This window comes from Neopelma chrysocephalum, unplaced genomic scaffold (assembly GCF_003984885.1).
Source record: "Neopelma chrysocephalum unplaced genomic scaffold, ASM398488v2 Primary Assembly neopelma1_97102, whole genome shotgun sequence".
Classification (NCBI taxonomy): Eukaryota; Metazoa; Chordata; class Aves; order Passeriformes; family Pipridae; genus Neopelma; species Neopelma chrysocephalum.
The window spans coordinates 6,093,646-6,107,410 of NW_020925744.1; the positions used below are offsets into that span (position 1 = coordinate 6,093,646).

Sequence of the window (13,765 nt, forward strand, 5' to 3'; positions counted from 1 at the left end):
GAACACCTTCTGAAACAAGTAATAGGAATGCTGGAGTTCACAATGATACTGATACAACACATTAGCTGGAATACTGACAGCTTCAGGAAAAGTTGGTAGTTACACTGATCTCTCCAGCCTTCTACCAACTCTTCCATGAATCTCTTTTCTAACATTGCAGTATCTGTATCAATCATGCCATGTTATACTTCTACTGAACAGTGAACCCAAAAGAACTAGTAGTATCTTGATTATTAAAGGTACTACTTAAAGCCACTAACAACTACAGTAATCACCAAAATCACGACAACAACTAATGTTAGGTATTACCACGATTTTCCAAAACCAACATATTGATTTTTCTCCATGTAAATGAACAAAGCTACCTTTAATTTGCCCAATTTAAACCACAGCAAAGAAAACAAAATAAAAACGTCTCAGCAGGAAAGAGTTAGAGGTGTTTTTTTCCCATACTGCTACTGACAGAAATAGAGGAATAGAACTTCCAAAATTTCATTTTTACAGAAATTAAACATTGAAATTAAAACCTAAGCCTGAAAAAAGCATGCAGAAGACACAAAAAACTAAAAGAACAACAAGGAACACAGGAATAAAGGACAGCAGTTAGCAAGGCTGACAATAATGTTAAGGGAAGCAAGTCAGTTCATATTAAAATTCTGAGGAGAAGAATGGCCTTTCAGGTTAAACAGTCACCAAAGTGACCAAAAACACCCAACAGAAAAACCAGGCAGTAAACAAATGAGTGGGACAATTTCAAGGACTATCTCGGATAGAACTCAGAAGAGACTGCCATGGGGTTCAGTATTGATAACATAGAAAAAGCCAAATGGATACAGAGACAACGGAAGAATATTTTTAATGTTAGTTTATAGGATGACCAATATAACAAGGTCAATCTTATTCTGTTCACTTCTTCCTAATTCATCTCGTTTTAAAAGACTTTCAAAAAGACATTGCAGAACACTTAGAACAAACTAGTGCACAACAACCGAGATGGAAATACAAGTTTCAGTCTGCCTCATGCTCTGGAACAGGTTTAAGACAATCCAGTTTAATTACAGTTAAATTCTACTTCTGATGATACAGTTGCAAAATTTTATACATAAAGCATGGGTGGCAAAACCCTTTACTATCTCATTTATACATATGACAGTAAATGCTCCTCTGCAGAAGAGTACAAGGAAAGAATGAGACAAGAAAAACAGAGAGCAATGAAAAAATTGTTGCAAGTTTCAGGAAACCAAAATCCACAGGGAACATGCTATTTGTAAAAACTCGAGTAGTTCTAATACATTATGGATGCTAATTTGAAAGCCATGTCAGACACATTACAGACTTGAATTTATCCAAGACATGGGAAGAAAGGCTCACAGAAGCATAAGCGGGAAGCAGCATCAGTACTGCATTTAGGGCCACATTCATGTATTTTACACACACTGCTGTCTCCTAAGGTAACAAACTGGAGAAACAACTCACCAGTGCTGAACTCAGTCTGCGTCTGATTAAGAGAAGACTCTGCTCTGCACAAAACCTGCTGGTTTTTAGCCTGCAATAGGAAAACAACCGCTTTTAATAAAGGCCAATACATGCTCTTGCTCGCAAAAAAACAAGTTTTGACAGTAAACGACGCAGTTTAATGACTCATATCCCTTCGATGCCTTCTCGTTAATTCTACCCAGACCGAAAACTGTTTCAAGCAGAAAGCGGGAAACAGTTCCCTGGAATTAGGTAACAGTTATTTCTTCCCAGCTCCGAGCAGACCCTTTGCCAGTGCCAGCACAGATGGTAAGGAAGGCCACACTGCACATCCCCGGGGGCAGTGCAGCAGAGAGGGCACCGCGGCGGACACTCTGCGCCGGAGCCGCGGCGGCTCGGGCAGCGCCAACGGGGGGCCGGGCGAGCAGAAATCGGGGCTGGTGCGGAGGAGGAGTACCGCCCGCCGTGAAACAGCCGCGGCTCTATGTTGGAAGCCGAAGCCGCTTTTCCCTCTCTACTGGTCCCTTCCCGGCCTCGCACGAACCGAGAACCCCCACGGCGGCGCCACCACCGCTCGCCCCGGCGCGCCGCCCAGACGTCACTACCCGGCGACGCGGGGCAGGCCCTGCCCGCACCGCGCCGTCACACGGCGGGAGGGGCGGAGCGGGGCCTCATGCGGAGGGGGCGGGGGCTGTGGCATGTAGTGACGTCACGAGGCGTCATGCGCCCAGGGGCGTTCCTGGGCCGCGAGCGCTTCCCGGAGGTTGGACATGCAGCTGGATAAACCGAGGGATACCGGGAGCTTAGAATCGCTTCGCAGACGTGCTTTGTAGGCGTTCTTGGGCGGCTGCAGCGGCGCGGGGAGGGCGAGGGCGGAAATGCGTGATATTAATGCCAATGCATAGAGCTACAAAAATTTGTATAAGACATTTAAAAATATTAAAAAATATGAAAAATAAAGTATATTTCATGCTAGCGGGTCTAACTTGAAGTGACTCGATTTTTGTTTGCTTCGGGGAGCAGCAAGCCCTAAGCCGGCCCGCCCTGCTACCGCAGCCACTGGCCTGTCCGTGCTCCCGGTGTTCCAGTGGCTTCGAACTACTGCAGTACCGCACAGGCGCTTTGTGCCACGCAAAGGCCGGAGGTTGAAGTGCCCCGTTGCCATGTCGGCAGATATCGGCAAGGGTCGCCCTGCAAAATCCTTCTTCCCAAGGTTTGCACTGGACAGCAGGTGCTGGATTGGTGACAGAAGGAACCATTCCAGCTATTCCTACAGAACAACGTAATGCTGCAGGAGATACTCTCTGAAAAACAGTGTTTCCTTCTGCGGGTTCCCTTTACTCTCTGTCCTCCCACAGCCTTCCCTGCCCTCTGCGCACCCACAGCTGCCCGCAGTGTGTCACTCCTTGAATTACCTCACTTTCCCTCATCCCTTCGCTCTTGGCAGTCCGGCCACGCCAGGCAGGACTGCCGAGAAACTGGGCATTCATCCAACACACGTACCATTTCGTGTCACATTGGGGCTCCCCCCAGGAGCTGCCCCGGCCAGGTCTGTCCCGTGCGGGGGCCCTGCCTCCTGCCGGGGTGTAGGATCCGCGAGGATATGGGGCTTATGTTTGTCCCAAACACCAATAGACGGGTGGCTGTGGAGCCAACCAAGGGCTGTTGGTAATAACATGCCTTGAGAAAGAACAAGTTCTGGCTGGAGAAGGCGGCATGCAAGTGTAGAGCAGCACTTTTCTGGGACAAACATCCTTGGTCTAGTCCACGGAGACACAACAAACAAAAGCACCAGCACAGAAGCGGCCGTGCACTATCGCCCAAAGGTCGATCTAGTAGGGGGGACAAGACTATCCAAGCCCCTCAAATCCCTCTGACCCATTTCCAAAAAAGTCTGAAAGAACGCACTGTGCTTTTCTTTCTTTCCTTCTTTCTTCCCTTCCCTTCTTCCCTTCCCTTCCCTTCCCTTCCCTTCCCTTCCCTTCCCTTCCCTTCCTTTCCCTTCCCTCCCCTTCTCCCTTTCTCTCTCTCTCCCTGCCCCTTTTTAATTCATCTTTTCTTTCATCCTACCGCTTTATCCAAATCCCACTCTCGTGTGCTTAGATAGTAAGGGACTTAACACACTGATTTCCATGCCGCGTGTAGTTCACTTACAAAACTTCGCAAGCTTTTGCGAGGGTTCTGACTTTTCCCTCTCACCACGAGCATTTACGAATTTCGGGTTCTCCCTTTCTCCTTAAGGGTGGGACATCACACGTGGCAAGAGCCACTCTTCCCGGGAGGATGGAGGGTGGGCCGCCGGGCCGCCAGGGAGCGCTGTCCGACGAGGCGGGTGCACGCGAGGCCGGTCGGGAGTGGGGGTGGTGGCGGCGGCACGTGGAGCGCCGTCCAGGGACGGTTGGAGCCGAGTCCGGCGCTTCCCGAGGGATCCCAGCGGAGCTGCCGACATGCCCAAGGCGCGGGCCGGGAAGCGCTCGGACCGCCAGAAGGGCCGCGCCGGCGGTGAGTGCTGGCCGGGCCGCGCCGGACCGGCGGGATGCCGGGAGCGGGGAGGCCGAGCACCCGCGGTAACATGGCGGTCTCTGCCCTAGGCATCCTCTTCAATACCGTGGCCGGGCAGCACATCCTGAAGAACCCCCTCGTCGTCAACAGCATCATCGAGAAGGTGAGAGGCGGCGGCGGCGGCTGCCCCGGGAACCGGGCCTGCCCAGGATCTCCGGGAACGCGCAGTCCTGGCTCCGGCCCTTCCCGGGCTCCGCTGATCCGCGATTATTGCCGCTGAACCGCGGTTATTGCCATCACGCTACCTCTTTTTGTGTGTGATTTTTTTTTTTTTTTTAGCGTGGCTGCTCCCTGGCTTTTCTGAGCCTGGCCGGCATAAGTCAGCTTTGGGACATTCCTGTTCTCCCTAATTTCCGCTCCTTTTTTAAACGACTCTCACGTTCTCCTGATACCCAGTTTAAGCTTTTTGTTACGTAAAAAGCACTTATCTTTTTTTCTGAAGTCAAATGGTTGCACGGAATCCGTTCTAGGCAAGCACCCGAAATGCTGTTTGTCCTTAGGCTGCTCTGCGCCGCACGGATGTCATTCTGGAAGTGGGCCCGGGAACCGGCAACCTGACAGTAAAGATGTTGGAAAAAGTAAAAAAAGTAAGTGCGAATTCCCGCCCACGCACGCCATCTTACCACTGACCACATTGTGGCTTAGGCTGTGGTCTTTATACACAGGATTCAAATCAGTAGAATCACTCAGTGGATATTTTTCTTAACATTTGCATAATCCCAATGAGTTTTTAGTTGTCTATGTAAATCTTTCGTTGTTTTATCAAACTACATTGCTGTTATCCATTTATGCCATAAAGTTGGCATAGGAAGGTGCATAAGCTAATAGGGAATTTTTAAGAATTATTTAAACCTACGGCAATAGATACAGGGGTGGGGTTTTTATGATTAAAATTTTAATCCCAGTTAGGAGATGTTGCGTAAAGTTGCAAATGTATGCTTTTTTCAGGTTATTGCATGTGAAATTGACCCTAGACTTGTTGGTGAACTTCAGAAGAGAGTCCAGGGCACGTAAGTATCAACTGTGGGAATAGTGAGCACTTGAAGCAGTGGAGCTGCTTGGACAAAACTTTGGCAACATGCTTCTCTGAGGATAATCACAATGTATTTTTTCCCACAGATGTCTGGCAAACAAACTTGAAATAAAGGTTGGAGATATCTTGAAAACAGACTTACCATTCTTCAATGCATGTGTAGCTAACTTGCCTTACCAGGTATGGGCTAAACATTATGGTAGAACTTTTTTTCTTTTTAAATGATAATTTCCCAGAAATTATACTAACTCTATTACTCTTTTCCTCAGATTTCTTCACCTTTTGTTTTCAAGTTATTGCTTCATAGACCTTTTTTCAGGTATGTGGAAGAGTGGAGCTCTGCATTGCCTCTTAGGAAAAAAAAATAGTTTTAAAAATATTTTCAGATCAAATTTTTTTTTGGTTCTTAAAATAGCAGTTTGATGGATCAGAGCCGCACCAAAATTTTTCTGTAATATAAACCTGATAGTGCCTGGAAATTAGTTTATGTCGATATATTAAGATAAGGAGGAGATTTAGTCTTGGCATCTAGTCCAGCTTGATGAAAAGAAGTTACACCTCTTTAGTATTATACCTAGTTGTCATTCCAGGGATAAGTAGGGCATCGTAGTGTTTCAAATGCCTTCCTACCTAAAAAAGGTAGTGTGGAAAGGGTTGGATCAAGTCACTGCCTGTTGTCTGGACTAAAAGTCTGATTGCCCAGGTATTTCTGTGTGTTATTCAGTATGTCTGCAGTTCTTGATTTCAGTCACTGAAGCACTAATGTTGGTGACATTACTGGTCTATTTTTGGAGAGTTTGAATAACAAAGGAGTTATTCAAAATGATTTGTTACAGGCAAGCAACTCGGAGACCAACCTGTGTCTTTGATCTGGATCCATTTAGCACTATTAATATTAAATTCTGTTACATCTTTGAGGAGACTTAAATGGCTTCACCAAGTTTTCTGATGACTTGGGGTTTTTTAGAGCACTCTGACTAATTAGAGCAGAGTTTGTTTATGATAAACTTTTACTACTTGTAAGTGCTGAGGCAAACTGTGTGTTTTCCAAGTGTGTTAGTTGTCTTTTGACATGAAAATTGATTATTTAGAATTAATTTTCTGATATCTGTTATTCTCAGGTGTGCAATACTTATGTTTCAAAGGGAATTTGCACTTCGTTTGGTTGCAAAACCAGGAACTAAACTGTACTGTAGACTCTCCATTAATACTCAGTTATTAGCTCGAGTGGACCACCTGATGAAGGTATGTCATTCTGCATTAGGTAACAGAGCTGTCAAAGACAGAAGAAGAGTGTTTCAAGGGATGTGAGGATTTGCTGCTTATTCACACAGCTGCCTCACTGCTCTTGACCAACAGGTTGGAAAGAACAACTTCAGGCCTCCTCCCAAAGTTGAATCCAGTGTTGTAAGAATAGAGCCAAAGAACCCACCACCACCTATCAACTTCCAGGTGACCACTGTATACTCAACATAACATACTAGTGATAATACTACTCAGTTCTATGTGCTGATTTTACTATGAAGTACCAGCTATTTACTGGAGTTTCTAAAATACATAGTCTGTTGATTAGGCTTGTGTTAGGACATTAACAGAACGTGAAACCATCAATTTGGGTACAGCTTTGTGTACAGTAATTCTGGTAAAATCAAGATCACTTGGAATACTGCGGATAATGTCTCTTTCATCGTAGTTTATATCTCTCAGAGACCCTTACAGCTGATGACTTTGTAGGTTTTGGTCAAAGGAGTATCTATGAGAAGTCTTATCTTCAGACAACTGTGTGTAATCTCAGAAGACAGGATAGCATTCTTAATTTTTAAAACACTTAAAGGCCACTTCAGCCTTGCCCAAAGTTAGCCAGATTTTCTTCAAATATCTGCTTTCTCAGCACTGACTAATAGTGCCTAGGCACAAAAAAGTACAGTTCAGTGGTTTTTGTGGGGGAAGTATTTTCTCCTCCATTTGTATTGCTTTTTCCAAGACAGGAATGGTTTTGTATTGCTTAGAAATTCATTTTCATGAAGGATTTTCAGTATGGTTGTGAAGTTGTCAGTAGTGACTGTTCTTGTTGGTAGTAGCTATATGTTCCTTTCTGTAAATTTTGAAATTTTTAATTTCAGGAGTGGGATGGTCTGGTAAGGATAGCCTTTGTTAGGAAAAACAAGACACTTTCTGCAGCTTTTAAGTAAGTAACTTCTATCAAATCTTTTCAAAATATGAAAGCCCATCTAGTTAACCATTTCTTTTAGAGGAAAACTAGGCAGCTGTTTAAAAAGAACAGCTCTGTGTAGTTGTTACAATTTTTTATAGTAAAGATTAACAATCAGTCAAAAAATGTAGTTATAGTTTAGTTTCCATTCTAAACTTTTATTTCTTTTAGGTCAAGTGCTGTAGAGCAGTTGCTGGATCATAATTACCGAATTCATTGTTCCTTACATAATACAGTAAGTTCCTTTCTAATATATTCTATTTGTGTGAAGTGTGACCTACATACTGTCTTTTAGAAGAGTAAAAAATTAATATTGAAAAGCGTAATGTGTTAAAGTTTTTCCAAGAGAGTTTGAGGGAGGGAGGAACTTGCCTTTTTTCTTAGTGAAAAATCTAAAAGGGTCACTAATTTATAGTGAAAAAGCTTAAAATCTAGTATGCCATTAAAATATTTTCTGTATATGTCTCAAGGTCTTTTTACTAATCTAATAAAACTTTTTGTGTCTTGCAATACTGTTGTGATTCATGTATAGTGAATGAGCTGAGATATAAAAATTCAGATACAATAGAATAATACAATAATGCATACAAGAAAAAGTACAACTTTTTATCACTTGAAATAAGAACTACTCTAAGAGCAGGAAAACATAGGTAATTTAAATGAACCTTTTTTGTGCTATGAGTAGAATATAATTTTTATCCTATTTTCCATTGACAGGAAATACCTGAAAACTTCAAAATTGCAGAGAAAATACAGACAGTCCTAAAAGATACAGGTTACTCTGAAAAACGAGCCCGTTCAATGGATATAGATGATTTCATTCGGTATCCTTTTTTTTTCTCTTTATACCTTCCTTTTAAGCTGCTTTAAATTCTATCTGCACCTGTACCTGTGTAGCTCAGGTTAGTGTTGGGTTGCACAGGAACAGTAGTTTCCCTCTCAGTACCAGACGCTCCTGGCTTCCAGTCCTGAATATGAACACTTAAGCCCTCTATATATTTTAAATTCCAGTTACAACATTGAGAAGCAGTTAGCTGAAGAACCCGATTTCTGGAGTTTGTGTACTAGACCCTTCTATAGCTCCTTTGAAAATGGCTTTAGTAATGTAACTGTTATTAGAATTTTCCTGGAGTCTTACACAGCCTTTTTTTGCCTTGAGGATTAGGCCATAGTCTATAGCATAATTTGAAATATGAATAATTAAATGCTATATGCTGCTTTTACTTCTGGACAGTTAATTTAAGTGGCACTATGACTCCTCTCCTAATTAGAGATAAAAGTTCATAGCTGTTTCTCAGTGTAATAACTAAGACCGCTACTGCTTTTAAAGAATCATAGTAAACCTGGTATGATCTCACATAACTGTAGTTTTTAGCAATTTTTTATTCCAGTTGACCAGTGATGGCTGCTTTCATACTGTTTTGTCAGCCAGCACATCTTAAAAATGCCTTAAGCTTAAGTATAAATTTGTAGCATTGTAACGTAAATGTTTTACTCTTTCAGATTGCTGCATGGCTTCAATTCAGAAGGCATCCATTTCTCATAGATCCTACTAGAAGAATGACAGGTGTTGCTTTTTTGTCACCAAAGTCTTACCTAAGCCAGAGCGAGTGCAATGGGACAAGGTCTTATGCTTGGGCTCTTATTAAAATGTTAGATGCGGTTGTATCACAGACAGCAGGCAAGCTGTGCTGCCTGGTATTTTAAAAGCAATGCATTCTTTCACAACTGAAGCAAGGTGCTGGACTTCCTCATGGCAGTGTATTTCTAAATATACCCAAAACTGGTTGAGGCTGCCATAATTGAAATGTGTTCTCTGATTGTGGACTTCACCTCAGTATATTCTTGCATAATACTCGACAGTACAACCCCATAACTCTGGTCTGGACAACAAAAGTGGAGTTGTGATCATTCCCTTTGTTTGTTTGTACGTGTATTTAAACACTTTGTTTTGATTTGAAATGCCTGTCTCTTCCAGTTATCCTCTGGTAACTACCCACATTCCAAGTCTGTTAGTAATCTGCCTCTCTTTGAGAAATCCCAGTAACTGTTTCTCAGGAACAAGAGCATTTATCTTGTGGACTTGGTATCACTTAAACATTGAGGTACCTGAAACCACCAGTGTAATCGTCTTTACCCTCTCATCCCCCACTGTAGTAACTAGAAGAAAACTACAGAAAGGCCACATCTCATAAGCACAGAAAAAGGGGTTATTTTGGCCAAGTGTAAATTCAAGTAGTTATTTCTGTAAGATAACTATTTCACCCTTCAATGCAAGGAGTTTTAGCTTTCAGTGAGACTTAGAGCAATGCATCCCTGTGTCCTCACAGAAAGGTACTGAAGTGTCTTTAATTTAATCTGGGTTATATATATTTGTGAGTTGTTATGGACAAGGCAGAGCTTTTCCAAGGAAGTTTGCATAAACTGCAGCACAGCTGTCAAAAACATCAGCTATTAACTGTAGCATCATGCAGGGGTGAAAGCATCACCCTGTGTATTAAATAACGTGTTATGTTTTTCAGGTATAGTGTAGTATACCTTTCCATAGGACAACACTTAAATTGAAAAGAGGCAAATTAGCAAAACCTGTAAGATAAACTTCATTTCTACACATCATTGAATCATTAGGGATGGAAAAGATCTCTTGAGTCCAACTAGCCCCACCATTGACATCCTTTCTCAGTTCTTTAAAAGTCACTGATTCAGAAATAGACTTGAATTTGCAGGCATCCTGAGCTGTTAACTTTAAAGACTGAGTTGCTCATTTATTTCACAGTTTAATAATTCAGTAATTCTCATTCTGCTTCACTGCATGCAGAACCAAATTGTGAGTTGGGTAAGTAGCCACAAGGAATATGCTCAGACTAATACAGAAGGAACAAATGCTGGAGGCTTGTGTCACACTTCATAAATGCTTTCATTTTACAGGACAGGAATTGAGGATAAGCTTGTTTAAGTCCTGTTAAAAGTAATTCCAGTCCATCATGACTATGGGCTACAGGAAGTCAGGTGCCTAACCAGCCATATCACATTATCTCAATTCTCAATGCTTTAGTATCTGTATAGATCACACATCAGGCTCTGGCACAAAGACTGGCTGTAGACACAGTTTCCACTTGCATGTGCTCCCTGACAGGACACATGTAATTACACAGCTTAGTAAAAAGCTGCTAAAAAGTGAATTCTGTCCTTCTTGTCCCCTTTGGGGAAGGAAGCCACAAGCCTGGTTGTGGCTCTACGGATGAATAGTATGGAAGCCACTGTTACTCATGTAGGATGTCTCAATCTTCAGAGGCTTTCTAGAATTCTGTAGGAGCGGTTTCAAAGGAACCCTCTGGTATTATACAATAACCTGCCTGCTAACAAAAGCCTTTTCATGGTTTCTTTTCTTTTAACTGTGATGAACGACGTTCTTAAATGTTGAGAAAGGTGTGATGCTTCTTTTAAGATCTGATGCAAAACTAAAGTTAGGACAGTGCTCTGGGGAACTTCTTCCTATATGATGAACTTGTGAAGAAGAGTTGGCTGCAGAAGTAAATACTCACTCTGAATTCAGAGTAAGTATTCTTTTCAAAAATGTAACTAATGTGCTGACAAATTTAAACCCTTCTGAAACAATAACAAAAATTCTCAGATGTAATTCATTTAATAGCTTAATTTATTAAACACATTATGTAAAATCTACATTGTTTCAGTTTTAATGTTTACACACAGGAGAACTTTTTATTTTTAACCATGATGCAACAAGAGCTTCCCCATAGCCTACCTTTTTATGGGAATACAAACATTAAACACTACAAGAAATTCTGGCTGATTTAACTCTCTTTTCATTGCCTTCCCTTTATTTCCCCCCACCGCCTGGCACAAACAAACAGGCTTGTATTGCAAAAGTAATTTTTAAACAGTTCCAAGGGAAAGTCTGCTGATAGGAATTCTTGGAAACAGGGAGAACTCCTAGAGAGATCTACAGTTCTTCATTTGACAAGAAGTTCTTACATGAAAGGTCAATATTTTTTGGATACTGACTTGCAAAAGAACTGGAGTGCCACCATCTAAAAAGTGCTGATATACATGGCGCCATTTGTGAGAATTCAGGTACTTGCAGGATTTCTATTAGCGCTAGGTAGAGGTATTGTGCAAAATCATCAAATGATGCAATTTCACCCCACTTTTCAGCTGCTGGCACTGTACAAAGGGAAAAATAGGTATTAGCTACTTCTTAAAGCAACAGAACTACTCAAACTACCTGCAGACTACAGTTACTGTACATGTAAGTTTGTCATGCATCAAAAGCCAAGTTTTTAAAACAGTATGTGAAAGGCCAGTATGGATGTATTTATCCCCAAAGTTTGACAGTTAAACTATCCATACACAGCATTATCACCACATACCATATATCTGCATTATCCTAAGGTACAACCCTCCTTAGTACTTAAACATTAGCCTTTATTACACATCAACTAATTTATATTTTTGTGGGGTTTTGTTGGTTTGTTGGTTTTTTGTTTGTTTTTTTATTACAGATAAAATGTTAGAATTATATAACCATTCTTTATGGTATTCAAATAAATCAAGATCTCAGATTTGTACAAGGAAAATGGAATGTCCAGCTGTTTGTCCACTCCTAACAGCTTGCAGTTCCTGTTCAAATGATATGGCACATCCTGTGAAATGAAACTAGCCACCAAAAAATAAGTATTAAAACATCAAAAATGTACACACACTGAAGTAATTTATATTGACGAATAAGGAATGTAGTTTTTTAAGGCTGTGCTTCAGAAAGGATGTCTAGGGTTAAGTAGCCTTCATCAAGGCACAGAATGGAAAGAGGTAAGCACAGCTGTCTGTAGAAGAGAAGTTATATAAAATCACTAGTGTGTGCATGCACGCCACAATTTTAGAACTGCACAGCTAGTCTTTGTAATAAGACAACATGGTCAGAAGGAAGTGCTGTGACTTTTTAATGGCCACAGTTTTACTTCATTATGAAAAACATGGCAAGTATCTCCAAACAAATTTCACTATTTGAATGAATGAAATATTAAAAACAAAGTGCTTCACAGATCTGAACCCTGCATGGATGTGCTGTCTGGTCTAGAAGCATTTTGTAGACATCATAGGAGCATTTCACATAAAACTGAAAATGTCATTCAGCTGAATAAGAAACAGGACATTTCCACAGACATTTCTAACGCTTTTACACTTTCAAGTAGTTGAGTTCCCCCAGCCACTGGGTTTTGTAACAAATGTGTGCTACAGCAGTACAGGTTCATGGATTCCTCTAGCAGCAAAGGCCCATTTCAAAGGGCACGTGGTCTTTTTGGGTTGATCTGTTTACTGGCCTGTTCCTCCTCTTGAAGAGCTGCCCGGAACGATTTCACTTTGTCTTTAATGAAAACAGAAGAGAATTAATACTGATGGGCCTGTGCTGAACAGATCTGGAAACCAAACCCTGATCTCTGCATCCCAGCCCTAGTGCACAACAAAGAACATTCCTTCACAAAAATAGCTGATGCTACAAACTACAAACTTAAATTCAATACTCACCATACAAACAAGTTGTTTAGCCATGTAGTCCCTTCTTGGATGCTACCTGTCTTTAGGCAGGATAGGTTTGTAACCTGCACAACTGCATGCCCAGAATGCAAACTGTTCACACTCACATTCTCCTATCTTACAGAATGTGGGGAGATACCACATGTTTACTTTTCCTTCCCAGCACCTTCCAAACCAACCTTGGAGGCATACAAAATCTTATTCAGCATACAATCAGCCTCTTCTGTACATTCAATTTCTAGTCCCCCGTTTTCCTATGAATGTGAAAAGCATTTGTGAATAAATTTTGGAACTTATTCAACTGTAAACAGTTAAATGCATCATTCATTTGTTTCATCATAATAAGAATGGGAGAAACCTGAAAAAGGAAGTGTGGCATCCTCATACTTCCATTGCTGTTCCCCTCCATTCCCCAGTAATAAGCCCAAGAGTGGGAAGAAGGAAACCAAAAGGACAGCATAAAGATGTCAGTCCCACAGTGACAGAAGTAAAAGCCAAACAATTCAGTGATCATTATGCACCGTGAGCAGAACATAGAAGATGCCAAGACAGAATTTTTGACTTAACAGGTGTTCCCTCCTGTAAAACTACATATACGTCATGCTTCCTGTAAAGATGCAAGGATCTCTTAGATAGCATTTTACCTCCAGTACCTTGTTTCAAAAACAATATCTAGTAAGTTTTTGAAGAACAGGAAGTCACCTAAACTGTGTTTTTTCACTGCTGGTGTCTCAAACTGTCTTCTGAAAAGGAAGCCCCAATTCCTAGCTAAAGCATAACTGGCATGCTTACAAGGCAAACAGGTCACATCTGATTTGCTTGATGCACTCTTCTAATTTACAGCAGATAGACTGAATAAAAAGTAAGATTTTAACTTACAGTTTTCTACCACATCAAAAAACTCCTCCCCTCAGCCCGAAACCCCA

At 41.6% G+C, this 13,765-nt stretch overlaps 3 protein-coding genes across 7 annotated transcripts in view; 1 reads left to right on the forward strand and 2 right to left on the reverse strand.

The window, feature by feature from the left end:
• The window catches only part of IPO11 (importin 11), a 73,565-nt gene extending 71,798 nt beyond the window's left edge, over window positions 1–1,767 (reverse strand). Inside the window, exon 1 of the mRNA XM_027671453.1 lies at window positions 1,477–1,767. The gene's annotated coding sequence lies outside the window, so the exon portion shown is untranslated. The remainder of the gene's footprint in view (window positions 1–1,476) is intronic.
• Window positions 1,768–3,806: 2,039 nt separating this feature from the next.
• DIMT1 (DIM1 dimethyladenosine transferase 1 homolog) lies at window positions 3,807–9,195 on the forward strand. Its single transcript, XM_027671388.1, has 12 exons — window positions 3,807–3,978; window positions 4,068–4,141; window positions 4,539–4,625; window positions 4,987–5,048; window positions 5,158–5,251; window positions 5,341–5,390; window positions 6,193–6,316; window positions 6,431–6,523; window positions 7,195–7,259; window positions 7,455–7,518; window positions 8,001–8,107; window positions 8,787–9,195. The coding sequence occupies exons 1-12, from the start codon at window positions 3,924–3,926 to the stop codon at window positions 8,827–8,829; spliced, it is 918 nt and encodes a 305-aa protein (XP_027527189.1). The 5' UTR covers window positions 3,807–3,923; the 3' UTR covers window positions 8,830–9,195.
• KIF2A (kinesin family member 2A) overlaps window positions 4,300–13,765 on the reverse strand; it is a 59,281-nt gene continuing 49,815 nt past the window's right edge. For 3 of the 5 annotated variants that reach the window (XM_027671384.1, XM_027671386.1, XM_027671385.1), the window contains one exon: window positions 12,055–12,669. In XM_027671384.1, coding sequence (XP_027527185.1) covers window positions 12,584–12,669 — 86 coding nt within the window. In that variant the 3' untranslated portion in view covers window positions 12,055–12,583. Of the gene's footprint in view, window positions 4,593–10,923; window positions 12,670–13,765 lie in introns of those variants that run through there. The other 2 variants (XM_027671383.1, XM_027671382.1) reach the window with 2 other exon arrangements.

Coding starts and splice junctions, on each gene's coding strand:
- DIMT1 (XM_027671388.1), top strand. CDS start 3,924: ATGCCCAAGGCGCGGGCCGGGAAGCGCTCGGACCGCCAGAAGGGCCGC. Junction 5,049..5,157: donor CAGAAGAGAGTCCAGGGCAC/GTAAGTATCAAC, acceptor TTTTTCCCACAG/ATGTCTGGCAAACAAACTTG. Junction 5,391..6,192: donor CTTCATAGACCTTTTTTCAG/GTATGTGGAAGA, acceptor TGTTATTCTCAG/GTGTGCAATACTTATGTTTC.